Source organism: Anser brachyrhynchus, assembly GCF_964034855.1.
Source record: "Anser brachyrhynchus genome assembly, chromosome: 7".
Classification (NCBI taxonomy): Eukaryota; Metazoa; Chordata; class Aves; order Anseriformes; family Anatidae; genus Anser; species Anser brachyrhynchus.
Window position 1 is genome coordinate 31,609,721 of NC_137701.1, and position 22,299 is coordinate 31,632,019.

Sequence of the window (22,299 nt, forward strand, 5' to 3'; positions counted from 1 at the left end):
CCGCTCGGCGGCCGGGGCCCGGAAGTGACGCGCGGGGACGCGCAGAGCGGAAGCGGCGGCCGCAGGGCTCGGGCGGGTCCCCCGGTGCGCGCAGCGGGCTCGGCTCCCCCCGGCCCCGCCATGATCCTGCTCGAGGTCAACAACCGCATCGTCGAGGAGACCCTCACCCTCAAGTTCGACGGCGCCGCCGCCGGGTACGGCCCCGGCAACGGGGAGCGGGGAGCGGGGAGCGGGGGGCGAGGGGGGGGGGGGGGCTGCCGGGGAACGGGGCCCGGCGGCGGAGGCCTGAGGGCCTGAGGGGGTGGGGGGGGATGGATTGGGGGGGTGGGGGTTGGGGGGGGCGGGGAGGGACTGGGCGCTGCCGGGGCTGGGCACCGGGGCGGGGACGGGAGGGGAGGGACCGCGGGGAGCCGGGGGAGGACGGGGCTGGGCCGCGGGAGGGAGGGACACGGGGTGGGGGGGGGGTTGGAGGGGGGAATGGGGGGGGAGGGGGGGGAATGGGGGGCTATGGGGGCGGCGGAGGCGATCACGGCTGCAGGGGAAGGGAGGGGAGGGGGCGGCGGGCAGGGCCCGGGGGCTGGGGAGGGGCTGCGGGGGCTGCGGCGTTGAGGGGGTGAGGATGGGCCCGGCGGGGGGGCGGCGGGCTCCCGGCCGGCGTGGTGCGGGGCTGGGGCAGGGGGTGAGGGGCAGGAAGCCGGCGCGTGGCTGAGCCGAGCCCGCAGCCGTCGCCTGGGTTCCTGCCGCACCCCTCGGCCATCCCCAGCAGGGGCTCGCGGGTCCTGGCCGGGGGGTGCAGGGCTGGGGCCGGGGCAGGTCCCGGTGCCGGGGCGGGGCGTGGGGGCACCTGCGGCGCTGCCCGGTTGCCTCAGCCCCCGGGGAGCCGGCGCTGGGGTCACTGACAGCGCCGGGGCTGTGGAGGTGCTCGGCTGAGTGCGGGGCTGCCCGTGGGTGGCTTGATCTGCGGCCTAGCTACCCGTGGGGACACCGTGACCGCCGGCACGAGCGGCACCGGGCACCTCTGCGTGGGGAGAAAGCCTGGAGGAGCGCAGCGCGGCGCTGGTGGCTGTGGGGTGGGGCCTGCCCCGGCTGCTCCGGGAAGGGACCCCCGGCGGGGCCGTTTTCTGTGCCACCTTTTCCTCCAGCGGCTTCTGAAGCGCTCCGCCTCTTGCGTACGGACCTGTGACAGGGGCCGTTTCCTCTGCGCTCCCCTCTCGGTTGACTTCTCGCTTTTTTCTTTTTTTTTTTTTTTTTCACACCATCACCTCCCGGCCCGCCCTGCCCGGTGGGGTAGCCGAGCTGCCCTCCTCCCCGCAGCCAGGCTCTGTGTTCTCCTCGAGCTGTCGAACGCAGCCGGGCAGAGCGAGCTCCCGGGTGAGTGCCGCAGCACCGCCTCCGTTAGGAAAAACGGCACGGCTGGGGGTCGGCGGCGTGTGGCAGAAACGCTCGCTCGTCGCCGCCTGACGCCAGGGAGGAGGCCGGGCGTGCGTCCCCGCGCCTCGCTGTGAATGCCGGGGTGGCAGCGAGGGGACAGCGTGCGGCCGAGTGCGCCCCAAAACCCCGACTTGGTACGGATGGGGGCTGCTCGCTCGCCGCCAGCCCCCGGCCTCCGGGGTTTCCGTTCTGCCGATGCTTCCTGCATCGATTCTTCCTCGCGGTGAGCGTGGCCGACGGTCCTCCTGTTCGTCTGCGGGCCGCTCCTTTGTGTGGAGGAAGGGCCAGCTGGGCGACGGTCCTGCATAAACGCTGGGCCCTGAGTCTGCTGCTGAAGCGGAGGGAGTCGTGCACTTCTGCATTTCCTTCCGTGCTCGTGCTGAGGCCCCCCAGCCCGGGCAGTCTGGAGGCGGTGGCAGAGCCCTGAGGTGTGCAGAGAGGTGGATTTCCTCCCGGTTTCAGGGCTCCGGGGAGCGGTGTTGCGCTGTGTTCGTTCAGGAGAAATTTCTTCTCCCTCCGGCTGCAAATTCAGGGTCGTTCCGGTGACACCGAGCCCGGAGGCGGGAGGGGATGGCTCGTCTCCTCCAAAGCAGTGACGGGGCAGGTGCAGCGTGCGGGTTTCTTGGGGCAGGTGTGCCCGGTGCCCTCAGCACCGGCTGGGGATCAGGGCAGCGTTTGCTTCCGAGCCCCGCGCCAGAGCCTTGCTCCGTGGCAGGGGTGGCGTCGGTCCCCTCTGCCCCAGGTAGTGTGCTTTTTAAATTTAATGCTCTAATTTCTCGTTTCAAAGCGACTTCTTGCGACCGGACCACGCGTTTAAATCACGGCCTAAAGCTACTGGAATCCGTTAAGATAACTGCAGTTAGGAGCTTGCTGCTGAAAGCTGGGGGCGCCCGACTGTCGAGGCGGGGGCAATGCCTGGTGGGTACGGGGGAGCGCGTGGGGCAGCTCGGACATCGGCTGAGCTTCTGCAGGTGCCGAGAGAATAAACTGAGTATTTACCCACCGTGCAAAAAGAAAACAAATCTGCACAAATGGAGAACAGGGCGACTTTTCCCTTGGCTGGAGGCGGAGGGCAGAGAATCCCCAGTTAAATTTCAGGTTTCTGTACAGCCTTTGAGAGGTGCCGGTCTGCAGGCCCTCGCGGCTGCTGCCTTTGCAGGAAAACAGCCGAAGCTTCGACTTCCCTGCTGCAGGCCAGCTCCTGCGGGCTGGCTGGGGAGTTTGGCCGGGGCTGCCCCCAGACGCGCTGTGCTGCTTCCCTCTTGGGGCGGTTCGGTGCTTATCTGCGCCGCAGCACAGCGCTCCAGCCTGGACAGGAAGGCCGAGCGCTGGGTGAGATGGGGTGACGTGAGCTTGGCGCTGTGACAGGTGAGTCTGGGGGGCAGCTGAGAGCCTGGGGGCTGCTGGATGTGCTCGGGGGGCGGAGGAGCTTCGGGTCCCGCCGGGCTCTGATCGCCAGTCCGGGGCTGCAGCGCTTCAGGGAGCAGCGGGCGCCCCTCTGCCACCCCGCCTTCTCGCTGACACAGATGCTTCTGTGGCTCTGGGGGAAGCGACCTGGGCTAAAATGAAAGGGGCAAAGCTGGCTGTGCTTGGCCCTGTCGGCTTTCCCAATCCCGCTCCTTCCACGGGGGCTGCGCGCCGCAGTGCGGCTCAGCGCGGAAACCGCGGCTCCGCGCCGACGGCAGCTTGCGGGCGGCACCAGGCAGGTCCCTGCCCCGAGCAGCAGCCTCGGCCCGCAGCGGTAGGCTTGTGCGGGTCGCTCTGCCAGCGCTCCAGCCTCCGCTTTCCTCTCGGGTTCTGCTCCGGGTTACCCCCGGGAGTGCTTCCGCCAGGGGAGCCGCGGGGAAGGGTGCGCGTGGAACGAGTCCCTTCCCGCAGGCCGCCTGCCCTGCTGGCTACGGATCGCCCAGGGAGGCGTCGCGGGGCTCCTGCCCGCAGCCCTGCCTCGTCCCCCGGGCATCTCGCCTCCTGCCCAGGTGCAGGACGAGGGGAGGCAGCCCCCAGCACAGCCCCCCCCCGTCCCCGGCAGGTCTTGGCCCCGCTCTGCGCGGCGCTGGGGGCTGCCGCCCGTGGGGACTGCTCGTGCCCGCGTGGCCCGGCGCTCCTCGGGTTCGTGGCGGGGGTGCTGGGCTCTCGCAAAGCAGCTTTTGTTGGCCGAGCAGGGCCCGGGAGTGGAGGAACCGTGCGGATAATTTTAGCCGCTGCTCATAATTTTTTTATTGGGGTGACCTTTCTGCAGCGAGAGCCTGCAGTCTGTCTGAATCTGGCTCGCTCTCTCCAAGCTGCGCCTCGACTCCAGCGATCTGCGAGCTCCGCTCCGAGCTGGAAGCTCTCAGCTTTGGCATATTCCCCACACCCCCCCCCCCCTTTTTCTTCTTTTTCCTCCCCCTCCTACGGAGCAAAATATTAGAATATCTGCATGCCTGCGGCTTTTAAAATAATTGCCATCTCCCTGCGTTGGGTACAAGCCTGAATTGTGACGTGGGAGATGCTTCAGGCAGCTCTGGCTGCGGCTGGCCAGGCTCACATTTACACGCAGCTCTGTTTAATAGAGGGGATGAGGGCTCTGCCTAATTACAGACGTCGCTCCTCTGTCCATAAATTTGCTGTTAACGTATGGCTGAGAGCCTCCGCGCCCCGAGAGCCGGGCGGGGAAGTTTGGAAGTCGGCCGAATGAGAACTGAGGAAATGCTGTCAGAGGTTTGCTGTTGCTCCTAAGTGCCTGCTGGCATCCCTCCACGGGCGCCGCGGCTGTGCTCGGACGTGCTGCCGGGGTGAAAAAGCTGATCTGGAGCTGGCTTTGCATTAGATGGGCTCGGCGCGGGGGCCGTTTGGAGAGGAACTGGGGGGGGGATGAGGGCACACAACCTGTCGGGGCCTCTGATCGTTACAGCAGGGGGCGGGTGGGGTCGGACGCGGCTCTGCCTCCAGACCTGCGGAGCGTTACCGGCAGCTGCCATCTTAGCTCCTGAGCTCGGGCAAGGCCTGGGCTAGATCTGGTGTGCAGCAGAGAGGCAGCGCCTCTGGTGTTCCCGGCGTGAGGGCCGGTTTTACGGCCCGTGCTGGGCGGACGGCAGCCAGAAAGGACGGCTGTGGGGGCAGCCGCGGTTCGGGTGGAGGTGGCAGGGCGGGCACGCTGCCCGTGGTCCTCTGGGCACGGCGAGGCTCGGGCCGCTGGCAGGACTGCGGGTCGGGGTGTCCCAGAGCTTCGTGCGGCACTCTGGGGGGGTCCCACGGGCACGTCGGCACGTCCCCGCTGCTATCTATTTGTGCTGGCTGCAGGTGGGGTTGGCGGCAGGTCGAGGGGAAGCGGCGGCGTGCGCGCCTCCGGAAGCGAGAGCTCCTCCGTCTGGGGACGCCTCGGCGGGGGGACGAGCTGCGAAAGGGGACGACTCGCCCGGCATAGAAACGCTTTGGGTAGCTGGTGAGGTTAGCCAGAGGAATAAATAGAAGCGCTTTGAGCTGCCGGGTCGTAACGCTGCTGACCTGCGAGGGCCGGGAGCCTCCCTGCCTTCCCCTGCACGAGGCTGAAAGCCGTCCTGCGGCGCGGCACGGCGCGGCACGGCTCGGCGTGGCCACCAGGAGCTCTGCATGCGGCTCACGTGAGCGCTCCCCCAGCAGGCTGCCTGCCGGGAGGCCGCCGAATATCCAGCACTGGGCAGTTGCGCCCGGTTACCTGCTTCTCCCCTAAATCTCCCTCCTCCTCGCCAGCCCCGAGGCCGAGAGCTGAGCCGCTTGGAAAATCCGCGGTAAAAGGAAGCTGCTTCCGCGAGGAAACGCGCGGAAATGGGGCCGTGCCGGCCCCGGGCTTTTGTGTGCAGAACAAAGGCTGGCGCGTGGGGCTCTTAACCCGCCGCGGGTGCGCGATCTCGGACGGCTTCCGAAATAACGTGCCGAGGCGTTCTTCTCCCCTCTGCCGAGGCGCTGGCTGAGCGAGCGGGGCATAATGGTCCTTCCTCGGCAAAACCGCTCCGTTGCTCCCCGGGGCGAGGCGCTGTGTTCGGAGGGCCGCTGGGGGCCGGGAGGCAGCAGCTCCGCGTGCGCGGGGACTGGGGTTTGAGCGGCGTTACCTCTCAGGAGACGGAGCCGAGCTTTAAGGATGCGTCCTCTTTAATATGCCTAGCTCTCGTGTGCCTGACTGTGCTATCTTTAAAGCTTCCTACATGGGTTTCTTTTTTCGTAAAATTTATGTTGCCGTCCACGCTGATTGCCGAGTCTGAGTGCGGTGCCTCTAAAAGGAGAGCGCGGCTGCATCGACTGGCCCTGTGGGACCGCTGGGATTTTCTCCCACCTCTGCTTCGAGCAGTCCTCGCTGGGCAGCGGCGGTTTCGATGCGACCTGGGGGATCGCTCCCCTCTTCAAAACCCAGCGTTAAACGTGCGGCCAGGGAGGCTCCGAGCCTCCATCCTCAGCCTGGCCGGGGAGGGAGGATGAGAGCGGGAGAGGTCCCAGGTAACCGGGGCAGCCCTGAAAATAAAGGGCCTGCCTTGGGTGCGCTCACACCGCTTCTTTCAAGCGCGTGGTTTTCACCTTCAGGGATGCAGCACAAAAGACAGTATCTCTCCGGTCTCCCAGCAGAAAGGGCTGATGCTTTTCGCAGCTAACGACTCAGGAAGCAGCACCACCACCTCGTCCCTTCCACTTGGGATCCCTGGTTGGGGCGTGATTCCTCCCCTTCCGCCCAAGTAAGACACAGCTGGCCCTGTGCACGCTCCGGGATTGGTGCTGCTCGGTGCCCCGGTGTCTCTGCATTGCCTGTCGTTGGTTCGAGCACACCGTGGTCATTCGTGGCTTCCAGCAGTGAGGCTGCCCGCAGAAAAGCGGTTGGAAGAACAGTGCTTTCTGCTGAGCAGGGAAAAATACCATTCACACCTCTCTGGGATAAGGTGAAGGAAGGTAAATACCGAGCTGGTGCTTCCTCCGCCTCTGTCTCGCCTCCTTGCTGCGTGCACCACGGTGTGCCTGCTGCCCGGCGGGATCCTTGTGCCTTGACAGAGCAACTTCTGGCAAAAGGTCGCTGCGCGGCGCTGGCTGAGCCCACGAGGTTGGCTCAGCACGCGGGCTTTGGCTGGGGTGTTCTCTTCTGGTGGTGGCGGGTGAACTCTGGGATTTCTCCGGGCTGTGAGACGGGACCAGCATCGTCCGCCTGTGCTCGATGTAATGCTGTGTGCTTTTGACACCGAAGAGGAGATGCAGTCGCCTGGCATTTTTACCCTGTTCTGGTTCCCCACCCCCGCTGCCGGTGGTGGAGGCAGCTTTGCATCGCTCCCCGGTGGAGAACGGCCTATTAATAAGGGTCCCCTTGGAGCTGCTGAAGCACTCGTGTAGTGCCAGTCTGAACAAATTCACCTTGCAGAAGCAGATTGTTCACAGGATCCAGCTATCTTAGAGACCGTGGACAAACTGGCGAATGCTGTCTGTTAAGACGTTACTAAATCCGCGTATCTAAAGCGTAAGCGACGCGCCGTAGGCTTGCGAGATGCTTCTGGTGCTGCTCTGAGATCCTGAAGAAGGCACTGGCAGCGTTAGGGCAAACCCACGTCTCTCTTTTTCCCTGCAGCGGTCGTTGGCGTAGTGTCGGGGTGCGTAGGGATGAAGGTGGGGGTCAGGATGAAACGGGCATCCAAAAAGTTTCCTCCTGTGCTTTGCTGCCAGCCCAAACTCTCCTCTGCAAGCGAGTTGTATGAAGGGATTTGCAGAGCTGCTGGCGGTGGTGAAGGGGGCATGTCAGGAGGGATTGCTCAGCTGTTACATCCCTTCCGTCACCTGGTATCACGAGAGCTTGCAGAGGAGCCCGTCCCCTGAATCGTGCATCTTCGCGGGTCTGCGAGGCGAGTGTGCTCGGTCAAGCAAACTCCCTTGTAACGAGTAGCTTTTTCAGACGTTGCTAACTTGAGATCTGCAGTCTGTGATCTCGAAATCTATTAGTGAACGCTGAATAATAGCAGTCTCTGCCAGCTTCGAGGCCCGTTTCGTATCGTCTCTGGTAAGACTGGTTCTTATAGGAATGGGGAGTGAGCCAAGGTTTCTTGTCAAAGGCTATCTGCTCCTTGAACAGCAGGAACTAGAAGGTTTTTCAGAGCTGCTCGTGAGAAGTAGAGTATTGGAAATTAATCCTCTTCTCTTCACAGCTTGGAGGCTGCTGTTTGATTTCTCATTTACCTCCTGTGCGTTTTTTGTTTTTTTCAGAAATAAACCAGAGGCAGTAGAAGTAACATTTGCAGGTAAGTGCTGAATTCTCCTGACCTTTTTAAAATAAAAATGGAAAAACAAAAAAAAGGGGGGGGGGGGCCTGTCTCGAGTGGCCTGCCTGTGGTTCCGCCTGGTGCACCCAAATTCACCCAGCACCACTGGCAGAGGGAAGAGCAGCGCCGGGACAGACTGAGTGAACGCCCAGAGCTGGGGGCTGTGTGCTGCGGGAGCAGAGTCTCCCGTCGGCTGCCCTGCCGCTTTCTCTGTACGTCCGCCTTCCCTGGGACTTAGCCCCCAGCGGTGCGTTCAGCGGCCGCGGCACTTCTTGTGTGAGCGCTGGACAGCTCCGTTACCTCGCCTGTTCTCCGGCCCGAAATCGGTTCTGTTTGTTAGTAGGTCGTTAGCACCACCCGGTTAGGGTTGTTAGAAAGCAGGCTTGGGGTGACGGGCAAGGTGAATTCAGAGCCTGAAGCTTCCTCTCCAGGATGAGAAGCGTCGAGGAAGTACGAGCGTTCATCAGCAGCCGATGTCTCGCTGCTGTTACCAGGAATCTGTGCGGGGAAGCGGGGCGTGCTGGGTGGCCGGGGGGCTGCCTTGCCCCCCTGCTGCCCTCGCTGCCCCTTCTGCGGTGAAGTGGAAGCTCAGCAGGCAGTGGCTGAGCTGCCTTCGCTCTGCTGACAGATTTTTTTTCCTCCCCCAGGCTGCAGCTCTGACCTGGTGGGCACGTCAGTCGCTTGCTGTGCTTAGCATCCAGAAGGCTCCCATCTCCGCGCGTTTGTGTCCTCGTGCACTGAACGCGAGCAGATTTGCCGGGGATGCTGAGTGACACCAGGCTAGATCTCCCTGTGATGGACAGATGTCAAAGCTGTTTCAGCCCTTTGAATGATAACAGGTCTCCCTGTGTGGTGTTAGGGGTTTCTCGTGGTGTATCTGTGAGGGCTGGGGCAGGAGGAAACGTGTCGCTCTATGTAATTCCTAGAACACGCAGGGAAAGCGTTGCCCAGAAATAGGAAACGGTCCCTCTCAAGTTCCTCACGTTTTTCTCTCTTGCTTCACAGACTTCGATGGAGTCCTTTACCATATTTCAAACCCCAATGGAGATAAGACAAAAGTGATGGTCAGTATTTCTCTGAAATTCTACAAAGAACTCCAGGAACACGGTGCTGACGAGGTGAGTAAGCATCTCTGGACATCCGGGGCCTTGAGCCTACAGATGCTTTATCAGCACAGGCAATGTCCTTGTGATGTTAGGGTCTGACTCGCAGAGAAGCGTCTGTTCTTCCGTCTTGTGCTGACGCTCCTGTGCCAAACAGGAGTCCCGCTTTGCTAGAAGACAAAGTACGTTCCCATTCTCTCGTGAATAAGCAGTCATCTTTTCTGACCGTACAGCCTGAAAGGCAAAAGGCATCGCTAATTCTGAAATCCCTTCCCAAGGAGTGCAAGGCCTGGCAGAAGTAGTTTCCCCGGCAGATGTTCTGTGCCCGCTAGCGAGGGAAGGCATCAAGACAACTCCGGAGTCCCATGGCGCTGCTCGTCTGACTCTAACCACACTTGAGAGCGAGTGGTGGGCTCCAGCTGTGTGCGCGGACCTTGATCTGCACACTGCCTGGTTCCCCTTTTGCTGCTGCTGTGTGAAGTAGCAGGTTCAGTTCCTGTTGAATGGGCTCAGGCTGCGGAGGGCCATTTATGGTAGAAAGAAGGAGCCTTTCTGAGCTGTGGTTGGGTCGCGAGGCAGGAAGTGTGACTCAGTTCCTGAGTCAGTTTTCAAATCTCCTCATGTTAGCAAATGGGGTTCACCCTGCAGGTTTTTGCCACTGGGTGTCTGTCCTCGGAGGGAAACAAGGAAACTGTTCCATGAATTAGAGAGTCTGGCAAGAAACAGGAGGCTTGAACCCAAAGTGAATTCCTGCAGGTTGCGACAAGAGCTACCAAAGTCAGAATAAACGCGACTCGGCGTCCTGCTTTCTGGTCCCTGTACGCAGAACTTCTGAGCGGCAGCGTTGCCCCCGTGCCACAGGGCAGTGGGAGCTGCCCCACGAAGCTGCTGCTGCTGGAGCCTTCCCAGCACGTTTAGTGAGGATTGGCACGGCGTGTGATCCCAGGGGAAGCACCGCGGTGGGCAGGGGGCTGACGCTTTCTGCGCCGTAGCCAGGTAGCCTGACACCAACAGCCGCCGCGGTGGCAGCGGTGTGCGGGCCGTGGTGCCGTGCTGGCAGCGAGGGCAGCTGACAGCCGACTTGTCAGGATCTGAGAGGAAGATGGGATCTCTGCAGGCCTGCCTTGGGAGTGCTGACTAAATAGAAGTTACATTTTTAAAACCGCTGTTTAACAAACTGTTTCTCTCCGTGCTTCCCTGGAGAAGATGGAGCTTGCTTCTGCACTTCCTCCGCTCGGTCTCTGGTGAAACCCCACTGCGAAGCCAAAGTGGGGTTCCTACTAAGGCAGAGCATCTCCCCGGGCCGCTGCAGGCAGGCTTTCTGCTGAGAGGAGGTTTTGGCGTGCAGAGAGCCCGTGCATCCTCTTTGCGTGGTGGTGGGTGTCATCCCAGGAGGGCCAGTTCTGCCACAGCGTCGTTCTGTTCTTCTCTGCGAAATACCTCCTGTTCCCGGCCCCCTCACTGACACAGAGCTGTGGCTCAGCTGAAAATTGCCATTGATGTAAAATTCAGCAGTGATTATGCCTGAAGAAAGGGTTTTTGCTGTGCTGTGGGCGGCTCTGCTTCTGGGAGGCATCCAAGCTGCCTGGCAGTCTCCTCTCCATCCCCGTCTGTCCCACGGAATGGGCTGAGGCCAAGGCAGGCGATCGCTCGGCCACGCTGCACCTGACCTCATCTCCGAGCATGCAAGGAGAGGGCCGGGGCGTGCTTTGCGAGGCTTCCTGCACCCTGAACCCCTGGGGGCTGCCCGCAGGACGGGAGGAGGGTTGTAGCCCTCAGAGCTGCTGTGTCCAGCTCTGCTGACCGTTCTCCTTTGAAGACACGAGGCATGTGGAAGGGGGTTTCTTGCCCGCACAAGTTCAAGACTAGAAAGAACTTTTTGAAGTTCTGGTTTTGACTCCCTTCCTGCAGCTTGTTCCCTGCCAGTGGGGCTCAGGGAGAAGGAGCAGGCAATACGACAAGAAGCCGATGACTTGGCTATTTGTCCGTGCTCCGTTAGACATGGGGAGGCAGATGCCTGTAATTTGGTGTTTCTAAATGGACACCAAACAAGGCCTAGGCAGTGCAGGCCGGGAGCAACTCAGACAGCTTGTGCTTTCAGTGTTTTGAGAAAAAAATCGATTTTTTTGGAAAAAAAAAATCTAAATTTCACACTTCTGAAAAAAAAAATGTCCATTTCTTTCCTAGGTATTGAAGAAAGTCTATGGAAACTACTTGGTAAATCCCGAATCAGGTAACCCTGCTGTAATATTTACAGTGTGTGTGAGTGCAGCTCCAGAGCGACTCAAGTCACCTCAGAAACGCTCAGATGAAGGCCGCGCTTCCAGAGCTTGCTCTCTGTGTGTCTGTGCAGCGAACGGCAACTGAAAGGGTGGCTTGCGTGCGTCAGGGCTGAAGCAGCTCGCAGCACGAGCTGTAATTCTCAGCGCAGCCCTCCCCCGGGAAGCCTCTGTTCCTCACGCCTGGGTCTTTGTTCTTCGCAAAGACGCTTTGTGAGGCAGAGGAAAACCATGGTTACCTGTGACAGCATCTCTTCCTACTCGCTGCAAAAACTCAGGAGCGGCGCAGCCCGCACGTGTGTCTCGGAGCTGGGGAAGGAGCCCCGGGAATGTTGCCCTGGCCGCGTGCCCAGCGGGCACGGCTCCTGGCGGCGGTGGGGTGGGAAGCAGTCGCCCCCGGGGCTTTTGGAAGGCCTCAAGGCAAAGGTGGGACAGACGGTGGCAGGGGTGCTTGGGCTGTAGGTGTCTCTTGCTGGAAAATGCGTGCCTGGCTGCATTAAGGCCCCGCGTAGACGATTCAGGTTAGTGTCTGTCCCTCCCCAGGTTACAACGTCTCTTTGCTCTACGACCTGGAGAACCTTCCAGCAGACAAGGATGCTATCGTGCACCAAGCCGGCATGTTGAAGCGCAACTGTTTTGCTTCGGTCTTTGAGAAGTATTTCAAATTCCAGGAAGAGGGCAAAGAAGGAGAGAAAAGAGCCGTCATCCACTACAGGGACGATGAGACAATGTAAGTGTTCAAGCTGTCAGTACACTTCCCTCTTCTGCTCAGAGCTGTAGGATGTGGCGGAAAGTCAGGAAATGCTATTGCTCTGTGCTTTGGCATGGTACTAAGGGCCTGTCCTAGGCTGTGAGGAGCCTAGGAGGGTAATGCTCACCCCTCAGGCTGCAGAGATGTTATACGAGAGCCTCTATTAGCAGTAGCACTTGTGGCTGCATGCAGGAAAGGAATCGGCCGCTCCCAACAGAAATGTTTTGCTCCATGTAAATGCTGTCTCGAGGGAGGGGAAGTTTCCAGCAGGCGGGCCTGTGAGTGTTTGTTGCGTCTACCTGAGCTTGTCACGCAGTTGCCGCCTCATCCAGTTGTAGCTCCAGCAGCTCTGTTCACAGCTGGGTTCTCCTTTCTCCCCCCCCTACAGGTATGTGGAGGCAAAAAAGGACCGCGTCACAGTTGTGTTCAGCACGGTATTTAAGGATGACGACGACGTGGTGATTGGAAAGGTGTTTATGCAGGTATGGAAGCAAGCATCGTGGAGAAAGGGTGAGGTCTGGCCCTCAGTTCGCTTCTCACTTGAAGCAGCCTCGCTGAGCAAGCAGATGTTAGGCAGAAGGGAGCTCACAGGTGGTTTAACGCATGTAAATGCTGCGCGGGGCTCCGGTCTGATGGCAGAGCCGTGCTGACAGGCAGAGGCAGCATATCTCGTAATCCAGGCTCCTGCACTGACCTCTTAATTATTGATGGGCTTCCTGGCATGGGCAATCAAGCACGTTACATATTGCAGATGGAAAGCACCGCGTAAATACTTCAGTCTCCGTGTCGAGGCCCTGTAGCACGGCTGGCTGTGCTGTGGGGGTCGCCAGGCAGCCGAGGAGGTGAGCACGGTGGGGAGGCCGCAGAAGGAGCAGAGGAGGCGAGGTGATGCGCTGTGTCTGGGTGGTGCTGAGAGTCGTCTTCGCCTCTGAAGCTTGTTCCTGCCAATGCCCAAAAGTTGCGGAAGGACTCAGGCCGGGAAGAGCCCCGTGTGACCGCTGTTATGTGCTGTGATGGGCTCTTGGGTTTGAGCTTTGCGAAGCTTAGCTTGTGCACTTAAATCAGTCGGTAATGCCAAGTACTTCTGGTCTCAGCCGCCCTTTGCAACTGCCGCTCAGCCCGGAGGCACTCAGGGGGCTGTAGGAAACACGTAGCCTGGCAGTGCCCGTGTCTGGCCTGCAGAGGTTGGGACGCTGGGTTTGCTTACGGCTGGGGAGGGCTCAGTCAGAGCTGGTTTCAGCATCCACCCATGTCGCTGGCCAGCCTAGCTGACCTCCTGTCTGCTGGCAGGCCTGTGGGCAGCGAGATACTGGCCCAGTTTGCTGGATACCAGTTCACCTGCGTCAGAGATCGTTGCGACAGGGTCTGCTGTGATGGCAGCAGTGGGCGTCTTATCTCATGGCTTTGCTGTCTGCGCGTTTAGCTGTGGGCAGGGCAGCTGCTCTGGTTTTGACCTTTTCCCCACCGGCATTGCCCATAGCCCGAAATTGAGCTTTATAAACCAGCAGGGAGGTGTGAAGTGGAACAAAATGGGGTTTGTGAGGCTCCTGGGCAGAGGGCAAGGCTTCAAGGGAGCGGCTGTCCCGGAGTGTGCGTCTCCCAAGTTCTTGGTTTTCAGAACAGCAAATCCTGTTCCTGCCTGGCCACAAGAGTTTCCACTCTGAGTCACGCTGGCTCCTTCCCTCCAGCTATTGCTCTTGCGTAACATCCAGCTGCTTATCTGGGCTCTCGTGGAGAAAATCTGGCCATTAACTAACCAGTGAAGCCATGTGAAACCCTTCACCCTCTGGGGTAAGCAGGCAGAAGTGCAAGCTCAGCATTCCATTAAGGAAACCCCGGTGAACTACTTGGCTCTCTAACAGGAGCACGGGCGCTCCTGCCCTTCCTGGGGCACGCTGTGCTGAGAAGGGAGGAGAGGCCAAGGGCAGCTGCTGGTGTGTGGGCTGGGCTGGGGGGCAGTGAGGCGGGGGGGGAGATTGCTCTGCCTCAGGACAGGAGAATGGGGTCCGGACTTTCCCAGCCCCATTTAGAGACAGTCCCGAAATGCAGAGCCGGTTTATTCCGCGTGAAATGAGCGTTCGCTGCTCCCTGGGAGGTTCCCTGGTGGGAAAGGATCTCCCTGCCCGGAGGTGTTGTTTCAGGGCTTAGAGAAGAGCTGGGAGGAGCGGGCCTTGCACACAAGTTTCAAACCCCATAGATGCCTCTTATTGCCCAGGTAAAGCCACCTGGTGGGAGATGCTCTCTGAAATGGCAGAGCCTTTAAACCACGTGCAGTGGAGACTCTGCAGCCCTTCTGGAGGATCTCCTTTCCTCTGGAGTGAGGGGTGCTGCCCGCTTTCCCCGGAAGCACCGACGGTGCTGACTTTGCTGTAGGAGCTGTGCTTGCTCAGCCTGAGGTGTCCCACGCACGCAGTACTCCCATGTCCCTGAAAGCTGCCCCAGCTGAGGGGCTGCCCTAGGGACACGAGTACACGCAGGGCAGCCACGTGGCTTCATGTGGATTGGTTTCCAGAGGCCTGACCCGATGAATCTGGCTCATGCAGGGAAAGCTGGGAAACTTCTGCTCAGTTACCCTGCGGGAGAGGGGAGCCCCGTTTGCTTTCCTGTCCTGCTGCCTGGCGTGCCATGGTGGGAATCGCCGTGTTTTTGTCTTGTTCAGGAGTTCAAGGAGGGTCGCCGGGCCAGTCACACAGCCCCACAGGTGCTCTTCAGCCACAGGGAGCCACCCTTGGAGCTGAAAGACACAGACGCAGCCGTCGGCGACAATATTGGCTACATCACCTTTGGTAAGCAGGCAGCTCCGGGGCGTGGGGACACTCAGGGAGAGGAAGGGAGGTTCCTGCTGCTGTATGGGGACCAAAAAGTAGTTCACCTTCCTTCAGTGTTCAAGTGGGTCACTGGGCCTGAAGGGACTCCGGAGCTGCGTTGTGTATCGTGTCCCCCTCCCTCCCTCGCGTCCCTTTGCAGCGTCAGGCCACCTCAGCTCTGCACGGGGCCGTAAGCATGGGAGCGGGCAGTGAGCCACGTGCTGGCGGGACCAAGCGAAATTTGGTGTGATACCGTGGAAAACAGAGGCTTCTTTCTCACGGGCGTGTGACTGTATCTGTGGCTGGTCCAGCTGCAGCCATCTGTGCAGTGCTGGACCCGCAGCAGCAGTCGTTGGCAGGAGCGGGGCTGCGAGCTCTGCGTCTCCGGCTCTTCCTCTCTGCTCTCGGCCAAACGCTTCTGTCTCTGGTGAAACACCTTCCCCTGCCCGCAAAGGTGTTCCTCCTGGACGGCAAAGGGGATGGCAGAGCTGAGGAGTCCAAACCCTGCCCCTGTTTGAAGGGAGAGAGACTGGGGGGTCATGGCTGGATCTGCTGGGAGGTCTCAGGCCGGGCACGGCTGCGGTTTGGAGCGCAGACACTGGAGGGGGAAGCAGAGCCAGCACTGCTCTCCTCCCACGCTGGGCACGGTGCCCTGAGCGCGGGGCACTTAACCAGGCCCCGGCCTCGGGCTGCCAGCGAGACTGCTTCCTTGTCTGGGAGCAGCTGCCCCGTTACCTGACCTGGTGGTCCCAGGGGAGATGGCCACCGGGACAGAAGGGCTTTCAGCCCCCGGCTCTGGGCCACGGCACCGAGGTAGCAGACGCAGACGCGTCCATGCAGTTCTGCCCTAGGGTGTCGTCATCTCTGGGCACGCGGCCTCGCCTGTCCTCCAGCTGCGTCCAGGCTGCTGCGAGAGACTTGAGCATGTGACAGCGGGTGGGAAAGCACTGCTCAGCCCCGTGTTTAAAATCACAAGTGGTGCTTAATCCTGATTATGCAGCTCGGTAATGGGCTCTCTGTAGAGAGCAGAGCAGGCACCCAGGGCAGCGCGTCCTAAAGCCTGCAGCACCAGAGGAATCCGAAACCCTTCTGTAGCTCTGGGAGGGGATAACGGGTTTGTGTGGCCGCTCTTCTTTCAGTGCTGTTCCCCCGTCACACCAATGCTGCTGCCAGAGACAACACCATAAACCTGATCCACACATTCCGGGACTACCTGCACTATCACATCAAGTGCTCAAAGGTACCAAGGGGCTGCGGCTGGGGGGAAATGGGAGGTGTGGCCCCTCTCACCTGGGGACTGCAGAGAAGCACAGAGTAGGGGCGCTCCCCTCCCCTGGCCCTGAGAACTGAGTAGGGCCCCGGCATTGCCCTCCGCAGTCACTCGGGGTTGCAAAGGGCACGTCATCACCTTCTCTGCCCTTTGGTGCTTCCCATTCTAGCAGCAAAGTCAGGTTTTCTCCCTTTTCAATCCGTGGTTTTCTTTCTTTGTGGTAACAGAAATAAGGGGAATTGCTCAGAGACCTGGCTTTGACTGGGGTTCGGTCAGCAGCTTTCACTGTTGTCTCCCTAACGGCACTCATCCTGCAGGTCAGGGAGGCTGAGCACCCACCAGGGCTATGCAGAGCTGGGTGCTTTCCCTCTGAGGAGCAGAGGGATGGCTCCTACCTGGCCCTCCAGCAGCAGCTGGCCCTGGGGCAGGTCTCCCGACACCCCCAGCTCCCGGGGAGTCCGGCAGTGAGCAGTGCCTGGCCAGCAGGAGTGGCATTCCTCACCTGAACCGCCCGGGTGGCAGCTGATCTCTGCTGCTGCGCTCCTGCTCCAAAGCCAGCTGTGAGCGCCCTGGAGCTGTGGTGGTTAGCTGAAAGATTAAAAAATCTAAAACCTAAAGCCTCAGCCGTGAAGGCAGGATGCTGAAGCGTCCCCGCGTTGTTTCTGCAGGCCTATATTCACACGCGTATGAGGGCAAAAACATCGGATTTCCTCAAGGTGCTGAACCGTGCCCGTCCAGATGCAGAGAAGAAAGAAATGAAAACAATCACGTGAGTGGCAAAGCGGGGCCTGGCTGAGCGGGCAGCTGGGGGCCTGATGTGCGGTGCCTGCAGGGTGTCCTCCCACCCCTGGTGGTGTTTAACGTGCTGCCAGGGCCCTGCCCCGCTCCTCAGCTCAGCAGGGAGAGCGGCCAGGCCCTTCCTGGGGGCTTGCGGCTGCCGGAGCAGATTCCTCCTGCCTGGTGTGGCTGCAGCTCCTCAGAGCCTGTGGCCAGCAGCTCAGTGGGGCTAGGAGCATCCCCACGGGGCCTGCTCCCAGTTGCTCTGCACTCGGTGCACTATAAAACACCGGTGAGCCCCCAAGTGGCATTATCCATGTCTCTGAGAGCTCGGTGCAAGCATCTGCTGGACAAAAAGCTGCCCTGGAGGCCAGCAGGCAGCCAGAGGCAGCCCCGAGGCCGCACTGACATCTCTCTGCATCCTTTCAGGGGGAAGACGTTCACAACCCGTTAACAGCAGGGTCACGGAGGCTGCCGTGGAGGACGAAGGTTGGGGCACTTGCTACCCGATAATCGTAGCTTTTAATGTTGCACCTCTGTGGGCTCATAAGGAATTCAAGCAATCGGGGTCTGTTTGTACGACAGTTTGGGGAGTAATCTGCAGAAACGAGCTGTGCTTGCGAGGACTCGATCGTTCCAAGAAACAAACCTTAATTCCAGTTTGATTGACTTAAGATTCTTTTCTTTTTTTTTAATTTTTTTTTTTTCTTTTCAAGCTGTTTCGCTTTGCAATATGTTACCGGAAATAAGTTGCAGTATTTCTTATGAAAATAATGCAATATTAACTTGTTTTCTTCTGAGTATTTGAGTTCAAAACTCCTGTATCTGAAGAAATACTGTTGGGGTTCATTAATAAAGGAGATCTTTCTATCTTAAGGAGCTGTGGGCTTCTGGCTTGTCAACGCACGTGGCTTTGCCAAGTGGGGGGGGGGTCTGGAAAGACAAGCGTGGGGGGGAATTAGAGCTAATCAGGGCAGGGGGGAGAATTACTGTGTCCTGGAGCTCGTTACGTTCTTCTCAGTCACTGGGGCTGAAAGGGAGGTGCAGTGCCCAGGGCTAGGAGCGAGCGTCCTGGTGCAGCAGGGACCCGGCTGCGACGCAGCCCCCCTCCTGGGGGAGGGGAGGCTGGAGCCAGCCCCCCTGCTGCAGGCTGAGGCTCGGGGGCCGTGCTGGGGGGTCCTGGCTCCTGACGTGCTGTGTCCTCCCGTGCGTGGCATCGCCTGTCTCTAACCGGCCGTGAGAGCCCTGAGCCAGCAGTCCGTACCCTTCCTTCCCTCCTAGCTCACTCGGTAGCCCCTAGCTTTTCTCCTGACAGCAAGGGCCAGGGGTTGAGGCACTGCCTCCAGCCAGACCAGACTAAAACCAGCAGCTGCCGCCCCTCAGCTCGGGGCTGAGCTCTCACTGGGAAGGGGGGGCAGCCACAGCTACTCCTGTTCTCCAGGAACCCTGCAAAGGCATCGCCACAGAAGGTGTCTCTGCTGCAGGAAGAAACACACCTACCTGTGGGGCAGGGGGCCGTACGGGGAGCAGGAAGCAGTAGGACAACCCAGTCAGAGAGCAGGGCATGTCGCTGCAGCTAATTCCTGAACTTCCCCGGGCTGGGGGAGCTGGGCGGTGAGCTGCCATAGCCCCATCCTCCCTGCGGGGAGGGACAGAGCCCGGCTCCCCGGGTTCTCTTCCTCCCCAGCAAGCAGAGCGGAGGGGGGTCCGGTTAAGTGAAATAATTTATATAATTAGAAGACATTTTTCATACAAAACCCCAGCCTCAGCCCCCCCCCCCCCCAGAGACAGGGAGGGCAGAGCGGGGCAGGCTGGAAAATTACAAAGCACACGCTGGAGAAGGGCGGTGCAGCCCCTCTCCCCTGTCCCGCTGTACACAGGGCGCCCAGCAGGGCCGGGGCACCGTCCGCCCAGCCCGGCCCTAGCGGTCGGGGCGCTGCACGCAGAACACTTTGGCTTGGTGGTCGCCGGAGGTCGTCACCACGATGGAGGCATCCCTGGTGGGGGAGACGGGGCTCAGGGGGGGGGCTGGGGGCTTTTGGTCCCTCAGCTCCGACCGCCTTGCAGTAACCCCAGGACCCTCCTGTCTCAGAGCAGGCCGCCCAGCACCCAAACTCCCGGGGGTTCCCAAAGGTTGGGGAGAGGTCCCTGCACACCCCCCCCCGCCCCCCAGCCTCAAGGAAAAACGGGGGGCTGGGGGCTCCCCGCTCACTTGTTGATGGCAAAGTCGAGGATTTCGGCGGAGTGCCCCCGGTACTCGCTGATCATCTTCCCCGAGCGGGCGTCCCAGAGCCGCACGGCCCCGTCCAGGCTGCAGGTGTACACCACGGCCGAGCTCTCCTCCCACAGCAACTGCACGATCCCTGACTGGGGCACAGGAGCAGGGAGGCAGCACAGTGAGCACTACGAACACCAGGCCCAGCGCCCCCATACCCCCACAGCGGAGAGGAGACGGGGCCCCCGTGGCCAGGCTCTGTGGCACATCCCCTGTGCGGGCACAGCAGCCGCCTCAGGGGAAACCCAAGAGCTGAGGGAGAAGCACAAAGTAGGAACTAGCCCCAGGCCAGCCAGGAAAGCCCCTGGGCTCTGAGGGAGGCTTTGTGAGGTTTGCAGAGGTCTCAGCTGGGCTCGGACCCCCTCAGGCCAGGAGAAAGGGTGCAGGGCAGTACCTCATGTTGGCATTTGTGCCTCAAGGTCTGTGTAGAAAGGTCGTAGATAGCCAGCGTGCCGTCCAGGTAGCCCACGGCGGCCAGTGGCATCCTGCGGAGAGGGGAACAGGCGTTACAGGGAGCTGGAGGAGGCGGGGAAGGAAGGGTGTGAAGGCACCGCGGAGCACCGAGGCAATGAGGGGACGACCTGCCGGCCGGGGCTGGAACTGAAACACCCCGGTAAGGCTCCAAGAGCCAGCAACCAGCCCGAGGTCCCCAGCAGGGAACACAACGGCCTGGTAGGAGAGGTCCCCAGCAGCCCTGCCCGCAGGACGCCCCGGCCCAGCACCACGCCACGTCCCCCCACTCACACGTTGCAGAAGCCCAGCGACTCCACCGAGTTGGACTCGGCCTCCTCGCCCTCGCCGGCGGGGGCCTTGGGGGCCGCGCTCTCCATCTTGAACACGCACACCACCTGGGGGGGGAGAGCCCGTGAGCCCCCCCAGCAGCCCCCAGTCCCCCCCAGCAGCTGGGAGGCGGTGGTTGCGCTGGCCAGGCACGCCTCCTGCTGGCCACCGGTGGCCACCGCAGGCTGCTTTTGGCTGGCAGAAGCCCCCACACTGGGACGCCCACCTTGCCCGTGGCAGAGTTGACCAGCTTGGCGTGACAGTCGACGGAGCCCGTCAGGATCAAACTGCCGTCCTGGTTGCTGGCCACGCACGTCAAGGGGTCCTGGTGGCCATCCTGGCCTGTGCGGGCGAGCAGGAGAGGCGTGAGCTCCGCTCTGCGCGCCCTGAAACCCACCGCGCCTCCCCCTGCAGCCTCCGCACCAGCTCTGCTGGCGGCCCCACGGCAAGGGCCAGCACCGCGGGGACGGGGCAGTTCAGCAGGGAAGGCCCCGGGCTCAGCGGGTGCTGCCTCTTCACCGCGACAGAGCCCAGAGCCCGCCCGAAGCCCTTCCCCAGTCAGCGCGCGCGGCAGGCACTCAGCTTCTTCCCTACCTTTCAGCACGTGCAGCGAGGTTCCCTGCTTCAGATCCCAGATGCGCATGGTGCCGTCCTCATACCCCACCACGGCTCGTTTCCCTAGGGCAGCCAGACCCGGGGGACTGAGCCAGAGCTTCCCGCACCCCTCGCTTCCCAACAGCGCAGGCTGCGCACCCTGGGGTGCCCCAGCTCCAGGAAGAACAAGGCGACAGCAGCGCCAACAGCGTCCCGTGGCCAGAGCCGGTGACGTTCCCCTCCCCAGAGGGGCCCCCCCGTGCCTCACCGTCAGGCAGGATCCTGCCACACGTGGCCGGGCACGCGGGGCCCTGGAAGGTTTTGCAGTCTCCGCTGGGGATCTTCCACATCCAGGAGTTGCCGTCGGCCGTGCCCGCCAGGAGGACGTGGGCTTGGGGGTGCCACTCCATCCACTGCGCGGAGAGGGGGACGGGCAGCGTCACGGGGCGGCGCTCCCCAGGAGGAGGGGGAGCAGCGCCGTGTCCCGCCGCCAGCCCGAGCTCGCCGCGGGAGCTGGGGTTCAGCTGCTCACCTCCAGGTCCCCCACCTCGAAGGACCACACTTCTTCCTTGGCGTCCACCCGCCACGCTTTGATGAGCCCGGACATGTCGCCCGTGGCCACAAACATGGAGTCGTGGCTGAAGCCAGCGCAGGTGACCGAGTCCTTGTGTCCTAGAGGCGGCAGGGAGCAGAGGCTGCTCGGTTAGCAAGCGGCAGACACAGAAGACGATCGGGAGCTCGGCTCCAGCAGAGCCTCAGCTGGGGACGAGCGCGTCCAGCGAGACGGGGCCGGGAGGGGGACGCGGCCGTTCATGTGGGCAGCCCCGAGCCGGGGGGGGACCCTGTCCCGAGCTCCTCACCTGAGCACTCGAACAGGAGCTCTCCGTCGCTCAGGCGCCACACAAAGGCCTTGTCGTCCTCCCCGCCCGTCACCGCCAGCGTGTTGGTCTTGGGGTCGAGGCTCACGCAGAAGACAGAAGCTTCGCAGAAGGGCAGAGGGAGGCTGCTCAGGGGCTGCTCGCCCCCCACCGAGAACCGCCCAAACCCCGCGCGGTGCCGGGAGGGCCGGGGGAGGTCAGGCTGGCAGCGACCCCCCCCCCACACCTCCTTCCTTTAGGGAAAGCCAGGAGGAGGCCCCGAGGCGCAGCGCTCCCCGGCGGCCGCCCCGTCGAGCCCCGCAGCTGCCCGCGGCCCCCGCTCACCCGAGTGCAGCGCGAACGTGACCTCGCTGTCATCCTGCGCCTCCATGCCGCCCTCCACCCCCTCGTCGTCCTCCGTCTCCCACGCCTCGCCGTCGGGCTCCTCCTCCGGCCCCTCGTCCTCGAAGTCCACGTCCTCCATCTCGTCGGCCAGGTCATCTGCGGGGAGCGGGGGCTCAGCGCCACGGCACGGCGCGGCCGGGAACCGGGACGGGGGGACGGAGGGGGGGGCACCGGGGACGGGAGAGGCGCCAGTGGTGGGGACGGGGGGGGACCGGGGGGTACGGGGGGGACCTGGGGGGTTGGGGGGGGGATCGGGGGGGACCGAGGAGGGGGTTTGGGGGGACCGAGGAGGGGGTTGGGGGGAACTTGGAAGGGAATTGGAGGGGAACCGGGGAAGGACCGGGCGGGGTCGGGGGGGACCGAAGGGGCCAGAGGGTGACCAGAGGGGAACCGGGGGGCGACCGGGGGGCCAGAGGGGGGCCGGGGGGCGGGCCAGTTCCGAGGCCCCGCGGGCGGTGCGGGCCCCGGTGGGGGTGGCGGCGGTGCCGGTGCCCCCCGGGGAGGCCGGTCCCGCGGCGGCGCGCCCCGTCTCACCCGGCCCGGGCGGGCCCAGCTCCACCACCTCGATGATCTCCTCGTCGCCGTGGAAGCCCAGCGCCCCCGGCCCCTCGGCGGGCTCCATGCCGGCTCTGCCCGCTTCCGCCCCGCCCCGCCCCGCCCCGCCGCCCGCTTCCGCCGCTCGGCCGCCAATCGCGGCCCGCCTTCCTCGCCCGGGCCCCGCCCCT

The 22,299-nt window shown here is 62.2% G+C and overlaps 2 protein-coding genes across 2 annotated transcripts; one reads left to right on the forward strand and one right to left on the reverse strand.

The window, feature by feature from the left end:
- Positions 1-12: 12 nt before the first annotated feature.
- On the forward strand, positions 13-17,539 carry ARPC2 (actin related protein 2/3 complex subunit 2). The gene is made up of 10 exons (XM_080599123.1): positions 13-194; positions 7,621-7,655; positions 8,682-8,794; positions 10,967-11,012; positions 11,602-11,788; positions 12,198-12,291; positions 14,469-14,595; positions 15,756-15,856; positions 16,555-16,655; positions 17,093-17,539. Exons 1-10 carry the CDS (start codon positions 121-123, stop codon positions 17,115-17,117), a joined length of 903 nt encoding a protein of 300 aa, XP_080455249.1. The 5' UTR covers positions 13-120; the 3' UTR covers positions 17,118-17,539.
- Positions 17,324-22,267, reverse strand: AAMP (angio associated migratory cell protein). The gene is made up of 11 exons (XM_080599119.1): positions 22,109-22,267; positions 21,515-21,670; positions 21,173-21,292; positions 20,845-20,984; positions 20,581-20,725; positions 20,313-20,396; positions 19,945-20,060; positions 19,683-19,786; positions 19,333-19,423; positions 18,876-19,030; positions 17,324-18,660 (listed from the first exon to the last, which is right to left on the reverse strand). The coding sequence occupies exons 1-11, from the start codon at positions 22,194-22,196 to the stop codon at positions 18,585-18,587; spliced, it is 1,275 nt and encodes a 424-aa protein (XP_080455245.1). The 5' UTR covers positions 22,197-22,267; the 3' UTR covers positions 17,324-18,584.
- Between the last annotated feature and the right edge of the window lie 32 nt (positions 22,268-22,299).